Source organism: Canis lupus, chromosome 15 (genome assembly GCF_003254725.2).
Source record: "Canis lupus dingo isolate Sandy chromosome 15, ASM325472v2, whole genome shotgun sequence".
Lineage (NCBI taxonomy): Eukaryota > Metazoa > Chordata > Mammalia > Carnivora > Canidae > Canis > Canis lupus.
The window spans coordinates 31878535-31896101 of NC_064257.1; the positions used below are offsets into that span (position 1 = coordinate 31878535).

The following is a 17567-nucleotide window of genomic DNA, read 5'->3' on the forward strand; positions in this document are numbered from 1 at the left end:
TTTTATTTGATTCCTTCTGAAAATTAAACAAAAGCTTTACTGAATTGTTGACATATATATGTGTATATATATATATATATATATATATATATACACACACACACACACATATATGTCAAGAATATATATATATATTTACTCCAAATTTTACGTTTAGGGAAATTAAAATATCTGCAATAGCTCAGTTAACATCAACAGAAACCTTCAAAAAAGAATTCTGAAAATGGCAGGCAAAATATTTTTTTATTGTAGGCAATTATTTAAACTGCATATTCGGCTTTATGTATTATAAATCATGTGGGAAAAAGATCCACATTGCAGTTAAGTTTCCAGTATCTAGCTTTCATTTTTTTTTTTTGAGCAATGATATTAATGGGATTTTGCCAGGTTATAAAAACGAGGGCTTTCTTGGGAATTATTTATAATTTCCAAGCTGAATGGCAGAGCGCACGTAGACACACCGGAAGGTGGATGGCTGGATCTCCCAGTACTGCACTGGGTTGCTGAAAAGGCTCACACCTGAATAAGAAGCCTTTTTGGTGTTGTATCCAGGTGGGCAGAAGTCATTAGATCCGACTGCAGATATATTGTTGTTATGAAGGTAGACAACCTGCAAAATGAAATAATGGAGAATGATTATTTTCCTCTAAATATACTGAATACTATTTTCTCTTTAGTCTTTATCCTTGACCCTTCCTTTCTCTTACACACTCTAGCCAACCATCAACAAATGCTGCTAGCTCAATCTTCAAAATGTACACATAACCTAGTTCTTCTCCCCATGTCGACTCCTACAACATTATCTCCTTCTGGATGATTGAAATCATCCTTCCTGTTTCCTCTTTTGTCCTAAAATCAATCTTCCTTCCTGCTTGTCTGCCTCTCTTCCTCCCTCCCTCCCTCCCTCCCTCCCTCCCTCCCTCCCTCCCTTCCTTCCTTCCTTCCTTCCTTCCTCCCTCCCTCCCTCCCTCCCTTCCTTCTTTTTTCCTTCCTCCCCTCCTCCCTCTCTTCCTTCCTCCCTCCCTCTCTCTCTTTCTGTCTCTTTCTTCTTTCCTTAGCTCATAAAGCAATCATTTTAAAAAGTAAGCCAAATTATATATTCTTTGCCTCAACACTCCAGTGGCTTCCTACCTCATGCAGGATAAATCCCAAAGTTCTCACATTGGCCCACAAATCCAACATGATCTGACATCCTTCTACTCTGACCTCATCTCCCCTCACTATTCAATCTAACCACTCTGGCCTACTTTCCTCTATTACAAAAATCACAGTCCTTCCTTAGGTTGGCATGCATTGTTTCTCCCACTTGGACCCATCTTCTCCAAGATGTCTCCAAGGCTACTCCCTCATGTAATTCATGAAACCTCTTCTTACCAGAGAAATCTTCCCTGACTATTCAGGGGAAGTCCCTGACTATTCAATTACACTTTTTAAAATCTTCATAGTAATTATCACTATATCGTATATTATATACTTGTCTGTTTTCCTCTATAATAAAAGCTCCATAAGGAAAGAAATATGTTGTTTTAGTTATGATGTATCTTCAGTGTCTACTAGAACAGAGTAGGTGTTCAATAAATATATGTTGAATGAATACATGAATAAATTCATACTATTTCATAAATCATGTCTACATGAAACGTTATGTTTTCAGGGAAAGGATAAAATGATGTACCTTTTAAGGAATTATACAAAATGAGGAAGATATATATATATATCTATATATATATCTATATATACTATAATATATATATAGTAATATATAGTGAAGAAAAAGAGTACAGGCAGTATTAGAATCAAAATAATCACAAACCCTAAGGAACACTGAGCACCTCAGCATTTGGAATGAATAAAAGAAAAGTTTCAATGCAAACTAACTGTTACAAATTCTACCTTATGAGTATAATTCTATTGTTTATTAGAATTTTTCTGAATTGAATTTTATGATTATATTTAAGATAATGGTAACTTGTTTATAGAATTTTTTTTCAAGGACTTTAGAAATGGGTTTTTACATCCATTATGTACATGTGAATTCTGAAGAGCAAGAAGTGACTTATCATACAACCAAAGCTGAAATATAATAAAAAGGCAACAATTTCTCAAGTACGTTATAAAACTTATGAGGCACTACCTTATCATAATTCACTTAAAATATTGTTCCACCTACCAGAATAGTCACTTATATGCAAGTGAAAAAGGCCTTGTTTATGAAAGGGTTTAGAAGGAGAACAATAGAATATAAAAACAGAAACAAGGGCAGCCCGGGTGGCTCAGCGGTTTAGCGTTGCCTTCAGCCCAGGGCCAGATCCTGGAGACCTGGGATCGAGTCCCACATCGGGCTCCCTGCATGGAGCCTGTGTCTCTTAAGAATAAATAAATAAAATCTTTAAAAAAAAAAAAAAAACAGAAACAAGGGATATTAAAGCCAAACAATACCCCTGAGTATTTTTTTTATGATTCTCAAACTGAAATTTTTTTTTTCATTTGCCATTTTCTATTTCCTAGCAGTGATTAGCAAGAAAAGGAAGACATGTTTGGTTAGAGTTGATGGCTAATACTGAAGAGAAAAAAATATCAAGAATAAAGTATTAGTCTGTGTAAAAAAGAAAGCTAGATTCCCAATTCATTTTATGAGGTCAGTATTTTCTTTTTCTTTTCTTTTTTTTTTTTTTTGAGGTCAGTATTTTCTAATATTAAAGCCAGACAAAAATCATCACACATACACACACAATTTGTAATCAAATATTTCATACAAATATAGACAAAGAACTTTAACAAAATATTAGGAAACTGTATTTCATAACAAATGAAAAGATTATATACCATGACCAAGACCAAACATGATTTATCTCAAAAATGTAAAACTGGTTTAACTGAAAATTAATTCATTTAATATACTATATTAAAAGAATAAAAGGCAAAACCACATGATAATCTCAACAGATACACAAAGAAAGCATTTGAATACACATTCGTGATAAAAATTTTCAATAAACTTAAGAACAGAACTTTCTCAACTTGATAAAGAGCATCTACAAAAAACTTTTAGTTAATGTCATGCTTAATGTTAAAATATTGAATGTCCACCTCTGACTTAAAATAGCAAACAAGGCAAAGATATCTGATTTTATCAATTCTATTCAATACCGCACTGGAGATTCTAGCCAGTGCAACGAAGCAAGAATAAATGGAAAATAATTCCGATAAGAATAATTAAAACTGTCTTTATTTGCAAATGGCATGATACCAAATATGGAATATCCAAAGAAGTGCACAAAAATTTCTGCTACTAAAAACAATTTTAGCATAGTACTGGAACAGAAGATTGATGTACAAAATCAATTATATTTTCATAAAAAACAATTCAAAAATGAAATTAAGCTTAACAATTCATTGACAGCAACACAAAAATAATAAAGAAAATAAGGATACACTTAATAAAAGAATGTAAGATGTGTATACTAAAAATGAAAAAAAAAACATTGCTGTGAAAAATTAAATAACATGAAATGGAGATATATTCCATGCTTATGAATTGGAACATTCAATATTATTAAGATGACAATTCTCTCCTAATTGAGCTATGGATTCATCGCAGCCCTTCTTAGAGTCTAGCAGGCTATTTTTGCAAAAACAAACAAGCTGATTCTAAAATTTATATGAAAATATGAAGGAACAAGAATAGCGAAGAAACAAGAATAGCCAATAGCCAAGACCATTTTAAAAAATAAGAACAAAGTTGGGGCTCGGTTGGTTGAGCGTCTCTCTTCGGCTCAGGTCATGATCTCAGGGTCCTGGGATCAAGCCTTGCATCGGGCTCTCTGCTCAGCAAGGGGTCTGTTTCTCCCTCTCCTTCTGCCTTTCCGTTCATGCCCCCATTCATGCCCACTCACTCGCTCTATCTCAAATAAATAAATAAATAAATAAATAAATAAATAAATAAATCCTCAAAAATGGTTTAAAAAATAAGAACAGGGCAGGCCCGCTGGCGCAGCGGTTTAGCGCCGCCTGCAGCCCAGGGTGTGATCCTGGAGACCCGGGATCGAGTCCCGCATCGGGCTCCTTGCATGGAGCCTGCTTCTCCCTCTGCCTGTGTCTCTGCCCCCCTCTCTCTCTCTCTCTGTGTTTCTCATGAATAAATAAATAATTCTTTAAGAAAAAAAGTTTAAAAAAAATAAGAACAAAGTTAAAAGACCTTCACTCCCAATTTCAAAACACAATCAAAAGCTAAACAGTAATCAAAACGAGTAGTGCTAGCAAACAAATGTAGTATACCCATACGATGGAAAGCTATTCACCAATAAAAATTAATTAACTACTCATGCATGCTATGACTCCTGCTATGATACCTAAAATCATTACAATAACTGATTCTATTTATATGAAATTTCAAGCAAAAGCAAATCCATGGAAGTGGAAAGAAGATGAATGATTTCCTGTGGCAGAAGATGAGGTTGAAAATTGACTAGAAATAAGATAAGAGGAATATTTGGGGGGTAATAGAAACGTTAGAACTGGATTGTGATTAAGACCACCTGGGTGACTCAGTTAAGTATCTGCCTTCGGCTCAGGTCATGATCTCAGGATCTATGGCAGGCTCCCAGCTCAGCAGAGAGTCTGCTTCTCCCTCCCCCTTTGCCTCTCCCCCTGCTCATGTTCGCTCTGAAATGAATAAATAAAATCTTCAAAAACAAAAAAAAATAAAGAATTGGATTGTGGTGATGGCAGAAGAACTATATAGTTTTAATAAAAATAACTGAGTTATATACTTGCACAAAAGACAGTAAAATAGGTGAAATCCCTAAGAAGGGAGATGAAATGGGTGCATGGACAGCCAACTAAGATGAAAAACGTAGAGTGAGGCCCTGTGTGAATGCCCATGAGATTTGCTGATATTCAACAAAGATTACAAAATAGCATGCTTTATAATTTTTTCTCTGTGACGCACACAAGAAACACAATACATATGTTTAGTATATGTAAACATGTGCATTTAAACAAAATTTTAATGGAAATACCATTACAATATTATTTTATTTTCCATTTAGCCTAGCCTAGCCTATCTAGCCCATCCCATAAATGTTCTTAATTAACTCATTTAACTTATTTTATGAACTCAATAATATATCTAGACTAACATTCGAAAAACAACAATCAAAAGGTAAAACTCATTACTCTGGGATATAAAAATGAAGACAAAACAACCCCCAACCCCCCCCCCCAAAAAATGCCCACTACAAACAGAGACCTTATGTAAATCATGATATATTAATTTCATTTGGAGTTTTTGTCACAACTTAGTAAAAATTTAGAGATCAGGAACATATTGACATAATTGACAGCAGATTAAGGGGTAAGTTTATTTTGAACCCCAAGCAAAGAAGTTGAAATATTACATTACCAAAAATGGCAACTTTATAAAAAGGATTTACCTATGATAGAGCATCAATGTCAAGGTATAATCTCTCTCTCCTTTTTTTTTTTTTTTAAAGATCTATTTATTTGACAGAGAGAGCACGAACATGGCAGGAGGGGCATAGGAAGAGGAAGAGAGAATCTCAAGCAAACTCTGTGCTGAGCACACAGCCCAGTGCAGGGTTGAGTCTCACGACCCTGACATCATAACCTTGGCCCCTTGAGTCTGATGCTCAACTGACTGAGCCACCCAGGGACCTCAAGGTATAACTTTTGAATCATCACGATTAAACTAAGCACCTATACGAATTTCTGAAAGAAACAATTTAAATATGGCCTTTAATGAAACTGAAAATTTAGGTAAAAAAGGCAAATACATAAAATCTATGAATAATCACATTATTAATTTTTTGGATATAAAATTTGAATAACACATTTGTTCTATTTCCTCAAAGTAACAATGGAAGTGTTATGTTGATACACATGAAAATATTGTTACTATTTAAACTAACAAGCAGGACTTACATTTATGGATTTACAGACTAGAAAGCTCTGTTACCACATGGACCAATGGGTCGTACCTTCTTATGCTTAAGAATGTGGTATAACTCGATAATTTATGTAAAGTTAACTCAGTCACACTGCTAGCTAAACATTCCCTTTTGAACTATGTGAAACCTGTTGAAGCTAAAAATTAAAACTGCTATTTTATTTCTTGTCTATGCTTCACGGATTATATCATCTTTTTCAACCCTTATTATGTTTCTGTTCCACTGATCTATGTCTTGAAAATACTTTACCTGCTTCATTAAAAATATGAGATTCTGGGATGCCTGGGTGGCTCAGGCCTGCCTTCGGCCCAGGTCGTGACCCTGGAGTCCCGGGATGGAGTCCCACATTGGACTCCCTGCAGGGAGCCGGCTTCTCCCTCTGCCTGTGTCTCTACCTCTATCTCTCTGTATCTCTCATGAATAAATAAATAAAATCTTTTAAAAAAATGAGATTCTGGAAGACAGCACTACACTGTTTACGGTAAAAGTCCTATTTTAAAAAAATAATAATTTAAACCTATATTTTTCATGAAACATATGAATGAATACTTGCATGGAAACATTAAAAATACCTTTCTGCCAAAAGATTTCTAAGCAGAGCTTCCTGCCTCCTGACATCCCGGTAGAAAGGGCCGGCTCCCTAGATACTCCTGGCACTATTTAGTGCTAATGTGTTACCTGGATGTACTTATGCTCCGCCAGCCCACCGGGTACTCTGATGAGCTTATTGTTGTCCAAGTGAAGCTCCCTCAGATGAGGAGTGTTGGCTAGAGTGCCATTGTCAACAGCGGAGATGCTGTTAAAACTCAGTCCCAACCTGTAAAAGAAAGCAGATATGAGTGCATGCACTGCACACGGACGCCTTTCTTACGGGCATTGTGTGATTTCTCAAGTCAAAGAAAAAGTTTGTTTTTGCACTTACTGTTCCCTTTGCCTAGAATGCTTTTTCCAACCTTTTTCTGAGCTGGGACAAAGCCCATTTGTTCTTAAATTCCCAGCTTAGAGCCACTGTCTTTGAAACCCCTCTGACAGTACCAGACTGGACAGGCATCTCTTAGCAAATTTTCCTGTTGTCACCCTCTTAAAAAACTCAAGGGGTGTACTTATGTATCTCTCCTAGAGAAAAATGACAGTTTGGGGCATATCCAGTACTAGCACAGAGCTGGCTATGATCAATGAATAGCTGTTGAGTTGATTTCTATATGTAATGAATATAACCAATTCACTCCAGAGAAAACGAGAAGGAATGCCATCGTCATTTTGGTCACTTCGGAAACCAAACAACTGTATATTTATTATGTGAATTTATTCATTGGAAATAAAAAGTAGAAGGTTTTAATGAATCAATAAACCTACCTGCCAGGAAGGTTAACAGAATTGGCATTTTGCTTTTGTTTATCAGTGACCATTTGTTACTATCAGAATTTGCCTGTGGCCAACTTTCCTGGCTTTTGGCCCTGATCTCTGACCTAGGTGTCTCTTTCTTGGCCCCTTTGACCTTTCTTATACAATGCCACTCAAAGTTTTGGGTTGCATTTTTAAAATTAAATCCATACAAGGTGAAAGTTCTGCAGCTGTGAGGTTCCTTAATAGTAAATGGGATTCAAAAGGCAGAAGTCAACTTGGAGACAAGGTTGATTTATTTGGCATTCTGGAGATGAATGACTCTCCATTAAAACCAGGGTGCTGCCAATCCAAAAGGATGGAAAGGGGATACCAGGGATGAAGCAACAAGGTAAGGAAAGCCAGAAAGTTCCAAGGGAGAGAAAGAGGAAGAGTCTACTGGGCTCTTTGAAATGTAATAGAATAGGCTAGGGAAATTTTCCTAGGAAAGTTTTGCTTGCCTTTAGCTAGTTCTGATCTCTGAACCCTTTTGGGATTTAGATTCTGGTTTATGTAACCAAATTCCTTCAATTTTAATCATGATTTGGTATTTGAAATAATTGAAATCATGGTATATTGATTTTAGGCTATTAATAAAATGGTTAGTTTATCTTAGCTATGGATTATTAAACTGGCATCTTGACTGAGAAACTTTTGTTTTTCCCCTAGTCTTAGACATTTACCTCAGACACAGAATTATATCTCCTATTCCTTATAACACTTCAAGTCCCATATCCAATTTGGGGCTAATACAGTTTTAGGATATGACATTCCTAATAACGGATTCAAAGAAAGTTCGCTTTTCTGATGATTTATTTATATATGCAATCAACAAATGTTTTTGAGGACCTACTATGTTCAAGATATTATGAAGACAGAGCTTATGAAGGCTTATGAAGGCTTATGAAGACAGGGCACACATGGCTCAAAAACCATGATTCTTCCCGTCAAAGACTAAAATCCACCTAGTAAGAGAGATGATCATATAGGTATACGAGTATAACAGACAACAAGTTTGCCTGAAAACCATCCTATATTTTTGGAGAGAGGCATATACTATTTTCTTCCCACTTGTTCCTCTTAACTAATTGGAATATTTGCCATACACCAATGTTCTAAAAACAGTGGCTGCTTTTCTCTTCTTTTCACAGTTTTGATTTTCAACACCAAAATACCTCTCATGTTCCAACATCAGTGAAGAATAAACAACACGATGATGTGATGGTTCGTAGACAGATTTCTGTGGACTTGATTCCAAAAGGAAATTTGTTTGATAAATTAAAGAGTTGGAAAAGTTTGCTTGGTCAATGAGCCAATCTGCTCCAAATTTTAATTAAGGGAATTTTCTAAAAATATCCTTTCTACTTTCAGTACAAAATATTTTTTTTTCTAAAAAGGCACAAATATTATTAAGGATTTACTGTATTTGAAATTACATCATTTTTCATCCCTACTACTACTACTACTAGCTGTCCTACACAATATGCAATGGAACTTATTTTCCTACATTTTTCTGCAACTAGAAGACAAGATTACAAACGTCGGTGATGCATAATACTATTCTGAAATATATTTGCTATATTAGAGACTGTAATTAAAATGTCTTTAGTATGGGGCACCTGGGTGGCTCAGTTGGTTAAGTGTCTGCCTTTGGCTCAGGCCATGATCCCAGGGTTGTGGGATGGAGCCCTGTATCATGCTACTTGTCCAGTGGGGAGCCTGCTTCTCCCTTCCTCTCTTCCTCTGCCTCTTTGCCCTGCTCATGCTTGGTCTCTCCCTCAAATAAATAAAATGTTTAGAAAAAAAAATTTTTAATTAAAAATATAGCTTTAGATAAATTATTTCTTATCTCTTGAGACACCAGGGTAAGATACTACAGCTAGAGTCCTATGCACATGCTCGCCTTCAGCCTTCACCATCCACCAGCGTACTGGGAAATCGCCACAGAAATGGGAAAAGCCATATTATACATCATCTGGTCTTAACTAATTCTCAAGGATATACTTTATATTTGTTTTGCTACCATAAAATTTATAAAGACTAAAGAGGAGTAAGTCAGTTTGGCATAACACTGTGCTCCTTTATAAGAGTATTCAGTAATACAGTTCAAGACCAGAGTATTCCTTGAAGATAAACAGATAGTTTGCAAGCATTACCCTCTTTTTATTACTTAACCAGATTGTTAATGTAGAAAGATTAAAGTTAGGCTAGAAAGCAGCAGAGGAATAAATGATTATCTATCAGGAAAAAAGAAAAAGGTAAGAACGGCTAGGAAAAAAAAATAACTTCATTTGTTAGAATACACTAAATGTCCAGAAACATTTTAAGACTCTTGAAAAAATGGAGGTGAGAGAATTGCATTGTATTTATTCCAGTACTATAGTGTGGGATGCCCAATATTTCCACGTCCTGGTAGCTTTCATTTTAAGGCATTTTCAAATTCGGAATATTCTGTTGTAATTTACTTAACCTTCTGTTTATTTTTATTTTTTTATTTTTTTAAGATTTTATTTATCAAAAAAAAAAAGATTTTATTTATCTATTCATGAGAGACAGAGAGAGGCAGAGACACAGGCAGAAGGAGAAGCAGGCTCCATGCAGGGAGCCCGACATGGGACTCGATCCTGAGACTCCAGGATCACGCCCTGGGCCAAAGGCGACGCTAAACCGCTGAGCCACCCAGGGATCCCCAACCTTCTGTTTAATGCAACTAAGTTAGAACATATTGACTGAACATACTGACTTACTCGGATACCTTGTGCATAAAATAGGTCTTAATCTCAAAACAATATAGTAGATAATCTTCATGGTAGTGTGCTGGTTCCTTGTTTTTTAAAGAAATAATTGGGCATGCTGAGGTTTGAGGTTGTTAGGACCAACAACAAAAATGTGGTAGGGTAAAAAACCACCCATTGTATGTCTAATCCTGAGCATGTAGGCACTAATATATCTGGCCATTTTATGGAATAAGATCATGAGAGAATATTATTACTTAGCCAAATTATTCAGTCCTTTCAGGCTAGATGCATCAACCTTGGTGATTTTGTTGCCTTCAAGATGTAATTCAGTAAGGGAAGGAGGAAGACCTGGAAATACAGAAATACGGAATGTTAGACTAGCAGAGAAACATAATTACAGGATGTAGAAAGACAACCAGTGAATAGGCCATCAGTCAATTTGCGAAAAGACATGGAGTTTTAAAGGATTTGTTTTTCATCTTTTTCATCACTTTTGCTTTTTATCTTTTCCTTCATCCCTTTGGTAATAATATATGCTTTTGGAAGTAGTACAGTACTTTTTACTTTTCTTATAGATCAATTTTAACAAAAACGCAGAGTGCGTTTATCGCGTCCTAAATTTTTGTCCCAGTGATTGTTTGGATACAATCGGAGAACTGAAGTCAAACCCTGAATCTCATTAGTTTCTTACACACCTCTGTTACTAAGCTAACACTGTCACTGATGAAAGATGCCGACTCTAAAGTGAGATAAGCATTTGAACTCTAAGAAATTAGAGATTAGGACATGATGAGATGAGCACTGGGTGTTATACTATATGTTGGCAAATTGAATGTAAATAAATATTTTAAAAGAAAGAAAGAGATTAGGTATAAGTGAAACCTATCTACAAATTTAACTAGGTATTTCAGCAATGAGTATCATAAATCATGAACACCAATAGACCGTTCTGGCCTTAGTCTTCTTTGGCTTTTCCACATTAAAAAACAAACAAACAGGCAAACCAAAAAATCAAATGCCTCTGCAACACGGATGTATAGAAAGAGTGAAAGCTTACTTGGATCTTTTCAATCAAGGCTTTTTCTTTACACAAGAGGAATGCTGAAGCCTATATAATCGAGGCATCTGCCATATGTAGAACACCTGGGGAAATAAATTTAGATCCAAAGTATCCATGCAACCTCTGCATGGTACTCCTTGAAAGGCTATGGTTTCTAGAAATTTAGTAATATTAATAAAAACGTTTAAGCATTTTATTTTCATTTCCTCCTGCCATCTGAGGATATATTACGCTATTATACAGCTTTTTAAAGAGCATATTGTTCCACTTACAAGAATAGCAACAACTACAAAGAAAAGAGCAAATTGGTTACACGTAGAACCAACATCTGCTTAGCAGAATGTGCTGGTTATTTGTCCATCAGGAACAAAACTAGAGAACTGCAGGTTATGTTTGGTATGAGAATTTTCACTGAGCACCATTGAATGCTGTCTATTGGATGTAGAAGTTTCGTCCATGTTTGACTTGAACTTCTCATGAGTTTCTCTGTGGCACTATGTTCTGTGTAGGAGATGCTAAGGAAGGGAACTTCTTATACTCACCAGGTAGTCTGTAATGTGGCAAACACTGATACTGGCACTTTTTCTAACTTGGCTTCTTTAATTTTTTTTTTTTTTTGGTTTACACATTATTTTTTGTTAACCTCCTTTCATAGACGAAGAAACAGAGACTCAAAATTACAAATTTTAGAGATCATCTAGCTGCTAGGTAGGGAATGTGATATGTTCCCTCTGAGATGGTCAGAGGGAGTTAAAACTGCATGCTCTTCACTAAGGAAAAGAAATTGAGACAGTATAGGAACAGCAAGAGGGACTCAATCCCTATAAACCACTGGTCTGAGGCAAAAGTTAAAAGTTTCCATCCACTCAGAGACAAGTACCTCCTTCTGAGAGAGCGAATAAATGAGATAATTGTTGTTAGGAGTAATGGTTGTCTGGACAAGATTAGAAGTAACAATCAAAAGCCTGCTTGCACAAGTATTTCTATTTTCCAGGAGCCCTGAAAGAATGTCAACCATGGAGAAAGGCATCCTGTGATTGTCTTGTGTCTACTGAAAAGTAATGACCACAAGATAATGACTGTGGGATTGAAGAATGCTTCCCCACTCCCTGTCCCTTGCCCCCCGGAAAAGTGCCTTTCCATTCCTTGCACAATATCCCTTCAGACAGCAACATTCCTCTTTCCTGTCGGCTCCCCCGTATGCAAGCTCTCTCTAATAAACTGTCTCTTGAGTTCAGTGTTCATTTGCATAACCTGGAGACTCTGGGCTTGGGGGTCTGGCAACAAAATCAAAATTGTGTCATTTCTTATGACTCAATATCAGGAAACCACAGTCACTCTTGGAATAAGGGATTTCAACCACTCGAGTCTCCTTAGAATAAACCAATGTAGATTTTTAAAATGCGCCTGTAAGTAATAAGCAAGTGAACATATAACAAAGCAAACTGAACACACATCTTTTCACTCCTATCACCATGAAAAGATGTTTTTAAAAGGCAGTGTCTCTAGAATGACAATTATTGTCACATCCATAATGCTTACCTAGGTTCTACGTGTCTCCCCCATTGCAGTATCAGTTTTCCAAAAGGAAAATTATAACCAGGAGAAAGTTTGACTGTGGAAGAAAACTTCGCAATAGGATAGAGAGAGGCACATTTATCAAGGATACCACTAACCTTTGCCGCTGTAACTTTTAGCTAAGATCTTATACTCTAGTTATTTTTTTTAAATGTTTATTTCCCTTTCCCTTTTTAAGGTAAATATATTGAGACCTTACTTTATGCCAGATACTATGCATGCACATTACAAGTCTTACCTGTGTCTTTTAATCCTCACAGATACCCTAGAAGATAGATGTCACCAAACCTGCATTTTATAGACCGTGGAACTGAGGGGTTAGAGATCTGGGGTCATCAGCCTGAAGCCCCAGGACAACTAAGCAGCCGAGTCAGATCAGTCATAACTCCACTTGGCTGCACTGCCTTGTGTTTCCCTCCCTAATGGTAGATGGTGTGTGGACATTAAGACTCCCAGAGGATGGCGATATTCAGGCGTAAGGGTCAGGTTGAGGAAAGGCAGGCCCATATATGTGATTGGCATAAATGAGCATGAGAGGGAGGACTTAGGTTGGCAGCTGGTGACAATGCTCATGCTCATGAGCTCTGCATCAGCACAGTGCAGCCCCAGCTTGGCCATCTCCTAGTTCCAGGACCTTGGACACCATTTACTTCCTGTCTTTAAGCTTCATTTTCCTCATGTATTAAACAGCTACGATAAAATTACTATAGAGGAATGGTTCAGACTCATAGAGAAGAATCCTTAAAAAATACTTGGCACAATACCTGGTATTTAATACATGCTTAACGAAATTTAGTTACTATAATTTTTATAGTTAGTGTTTAATACATAAAAGTAAGCTAGAGATAGTGAGGAAAGGGTACCTAGGATAGGGAGAAGACATAAGGAATACAGATCACTAGGTGACGAAATGTGTTCCCGAGGCCTATTTTGGAGGATGCATTAAGAAGGAGCAAAGTCAAAGATGGTGTTTAATGCAAGTCATCTGACAGTATGAAGTAGTGGAAAGGACCTGAACTTTAAATTCCAGCTTCTTTATTTCACCTCTTATAACTCTATAGCTTTGGGCAAGGTATATGTGTATATGTAATATGTAAAAATATAATTAAAATTTTAAAATAGTAGTAAAATATAAAATATATTAAAAATATAAAGATATATACATCTGCACTGGGGATAATATAAATATTATATATAACATATATATCATGTATATGTAGATATATACACATCTGCACTAAGGATTAAAAAATACACTTATTACAGTGCAACAAGTTGGATGCCCAATAGGAAGGTGCTTGATAAAATGTAGATCAATATCTATCGATAGATCAATCGATTGACTCATCTTATCTATACCAGTAGTTGCTAGTATGGGCATAAAAATATCTTCTGTAGCAAAAAGACTGTGGAGAAGGCAAGGGGTGGTAAGAAACCATTCTGTGGAGTATGTACTCCTAGGAGCTGAAGTGTCTCTGGAAGCTCAGTGAGGGTAATAGGTTTCTGTGGGCAAGAACCTACATTTGTACCTAGTCCAAGAACAAGATATCTAAGCTCAGGAAGGGCCAGATGGAGAGGAAAATTTGAGAATATAGAGGGGCTTTTGTGAGACTAAAACCCTGGAGCAAGGAAAATGTGAAAATTAGAGGAATTGCTTTTTGGTGATTTGATTTCTTTTCTGATTCACAAAGCCTGGCTTAGGTGCCTCTCCCAGGTAGTACTTAGCACAGGGCTGTGTGATAACTGCTGTGTACCTGTTTGGCCTTGCTCTAGGCAATAAGCTCCTTGAAGGCAGGTAGTAAGTATACCCACTTCACTGTCCTTTCCCGGGTGTTTGGTACTCTCTGCCTTAGCAAAATGAGTGTCAAAATATTTTTAAGAAATAATAAAAGGTAATATTAATCCACTACTTTTCTGCATGCCAGTTATTTCTCTAGTTCGTTTTTAAATTTTAAGACAAACTAATGAGTTGTATATTAGTATTATTTTCCCTTCACAAATAAAGAAATTGAGGCATAAATATTGAATAACTTGCCCAAGACCTTAGAGCCAATTAGGGACAGACTAAACTCAAGCATACAAACCAAAATCCACCCTACCACATACAACTGCCACTATTATATAAGAGCATGGCCCTGTGGATGCTGTTATTCAGATAGTAATGCCTGAAATGTCCTAAGATGGAAAGGAATTCACTAAAATTTTGGAGACTCAAAGTAAAACCTGGCTCAGTTTCAGAGGTTTCTTTTTTTTCTTTTTTTTTTTTTTTTTTAATGTCATGAAAGTATTCTGGGCTTTTTTTTTTTTTTTTTCCTTAATTACTGTATTTTTTCCTTTGGGCTATCACAATTTCTTTTTTTTTATTACAATTATTTAATATGAAATCATTGTGTGCTAAGTTATATCTTAGAAGAGACTTTATAGGTAAAAGGGTCTAGCTAGGGCAGCCTGGGTGGCTCAGCGGTCTGGTGCTGCCTTCGGCCCAGGGCATGATCCTGGAGACCCGGGTCTCACGTCAGGCAACCTGCATGGAGTAGCCTGCTTCTCCCTCTGCCTGTGTCTCTATCTCTCATGAATAAATAAATAAATCTTTAAGAAACACACAAAAACTTTCATTTAAAAAAAAAAGTGTCTAGCTACCTCTACAGTAGGCCTTGATGGCCCAGGGGTCATCCAGGAGCAACAGAAATACTTCCAAGGGTAGAGAATTTACCAGAAATAACACTGGCTACTTCAGTCACCATTTAAATTTCCAAAACAATTTTTTTAAATGCTAAAGGTTTTAGATTTAGGTGTTCAAACTGCCTTGGGGAATTTTCTATCACCTTGAGGGATGGTAGTTATATTGGTATCAGCAATGCGGATATAGGAGAGCTTCTTCATTCCCTGGAAGGCTCCATTTTCAATCCCTGAACTCTTCAGGGGATTGGTGCCCAGCTCTACAAAAACAAGAAGTGCAAAGTTTTAGTGGACAATACGAGGGTATTGCACGCCAGAGTACTGTCTGTTTCAACAAGGATTTTAAGAGATGTTTCTTGTCTGAGAAGCAAAAGAGAAATTAAGACACACTCTTCAGAGGGATAGCAAACTGAGGTAAAATTTTCTCTTTTTAAAACAAACAACAAACAAACACAACAACAAAACACAAAGATTTACAAAAAAAAGCAATAGTGGCAAGAACAGTGACCAAACTTATTTCAAGTGCATACACAGGTTTGCACAGAAATCAACAAAAACCAAGTGCTAATAAGTCACACTTATTATGGGGCTATTACTTTCTTCAGATGAATTAAAACATTAAATAATTTGAAATTAGCATCTTGTACAACACTTATAAAATCACCATTTTTTTTTTACCACGCATAGAGCAAAACAGTAGAACGTGCTCTTTAAAGCAAATGATTTATAGATGTTCACAATAGAAACAATTCCCATGATGGAAAGGTATCACCACATATCTCTAATTAATCACTACTTAATTCCATCCCACATCTTGGGCATGCAGTAGGGTGACTTTGGCCCTAGAGTTTTCTCCACATTCTCAGATCCTCAAGGACGAAGAATAAAAACATTATAAGGCACAGATTCAAAATCTCAAATCTGCTGATCTTGCTACTGTTACTCCTATAGGCTAAAGACATCTAAGTTCTAGCTAATTTCCTTTCCTGCAGCTATGGCTTACTTGGAATCTTTTAAGGTGGACCTTCCATCCTGGCCTTAGAGTTATAAGAATATCTGTACCTACGACGATCATCTGGTTCAGTCCATTGAACACAGCTTTTCGAACTTTGGTGATCTCATTCTCATGGGCACGCAGCTCCTGAAGAGTTTTGGGCATTTTTTCTGGCAATTCCTTCAGATGATTCTTGGACAGATAAAGTCGTTCCAATTTCAACAAAGGTGTAAATGCTCCAGGGCTGATTTTGCTAATTTTGTTGTTTACAAGAATCAAGGTCTGTGGATAGTGAACAAAAACAACATCTTAATTCCAAAACACTCTGTGTGTGTATGGGTGTGTGTAGTTTATTCATTCCATTAATGAGATTAACAGAGAAATCTACAAAATTGCAACAAATCAAAAAAATTAAGCAAATAGGATTCTTTCACTTAAGACATGTATGAGGATCTGAACATCAGGAATAAAGGTGATGAAATATAGATTATAATATAGATATGTACATAGACACTTCATTTTGAAACAGTAAAATTCCTAAAGATAGAAATTCTGAAAATGACCTAAGTTACCTGAAAAGAATTCAGTGCCACAGGCATCCATCCCTCAGCCTAAAATCCATTTTCATTGACTGCTGTCATGGATTCCATTACAAAACGGTGGCACCAAGTTACACTATCATCAGCAATGCAAGAGAGTAAAGATTCTCTTGTTTTCTTGCAGTCTTATAAGTTTAGATGTAGTTTTTCAAAAAGTTTGTCAAATTAGCACATCATGTTGTAGTTCATTGTAATTTCTTTGCATATCTTTGTCACTTGAAAGGTTAAATTAATCTCCTTTTGTTCTGCTACTATTTACTATGTTTTGAGGGAAGAAAGACCTGATCACCATACTTCTCTTTATTAAATTTTAATATATTTGAATAATTGGTTCACAGAACATAAAGATGTAGTTAATATGAAATGCAGAACTTTAACATATTTTTCTTCTGCTTTTGTTCTTTTTACATATAAAGATTTTATGTGGCTAAATATGTTGATATTTTGGGGAATTCTTAAATTTTTGTTTCTGCATTCTCCTAATATAGAATATTACTTCTCATTCATTATTGGTAAGTATAGCTATTGCTAAACTTATTTTTGGACAAAAAATAAAACAGTGGGAAC

At 36.1% G+C, this 17567-nt stretch overlaps 1 protein-coding gene across 12 annotated transcripts in view; it reads right to left on the reverse strand.

Moving 5' to 3' along the window:
- Positions 1–224: 224 nt before the first annotated feature.
- Positions 225–17567, reverse strand: part of DCN (decorin) — a 53675-nt gene continuing 36332 nt past the window's right edge. For all 12 annotated transcript variants that reach the window (XM_049094587.1, XM_049094589.1, XM_049094585.1 and 9 more), the window contains 5 exons: positions 16470–16683; positions 15554–15667; positions 10345–10438; positions 6648–6786; positions 225–610 (listed from right to left, as the gene is read on the reverse strand). In XM_049094587.1, the coding sequence (XP_048950544.1) occupies positions 416–610; positions 6648–6786; positions 10345–10438; positions 15554–15667; positions 16470–16683 (756 nt within the window). In that variant the 3' untranslated portion in view covers positions 225–415. The remainder of the gene's footprint in view (positions 611–6647; positions 6787–10344; positions 10439–15553; positions 15668–16469; positions 16684–17567) is intronic.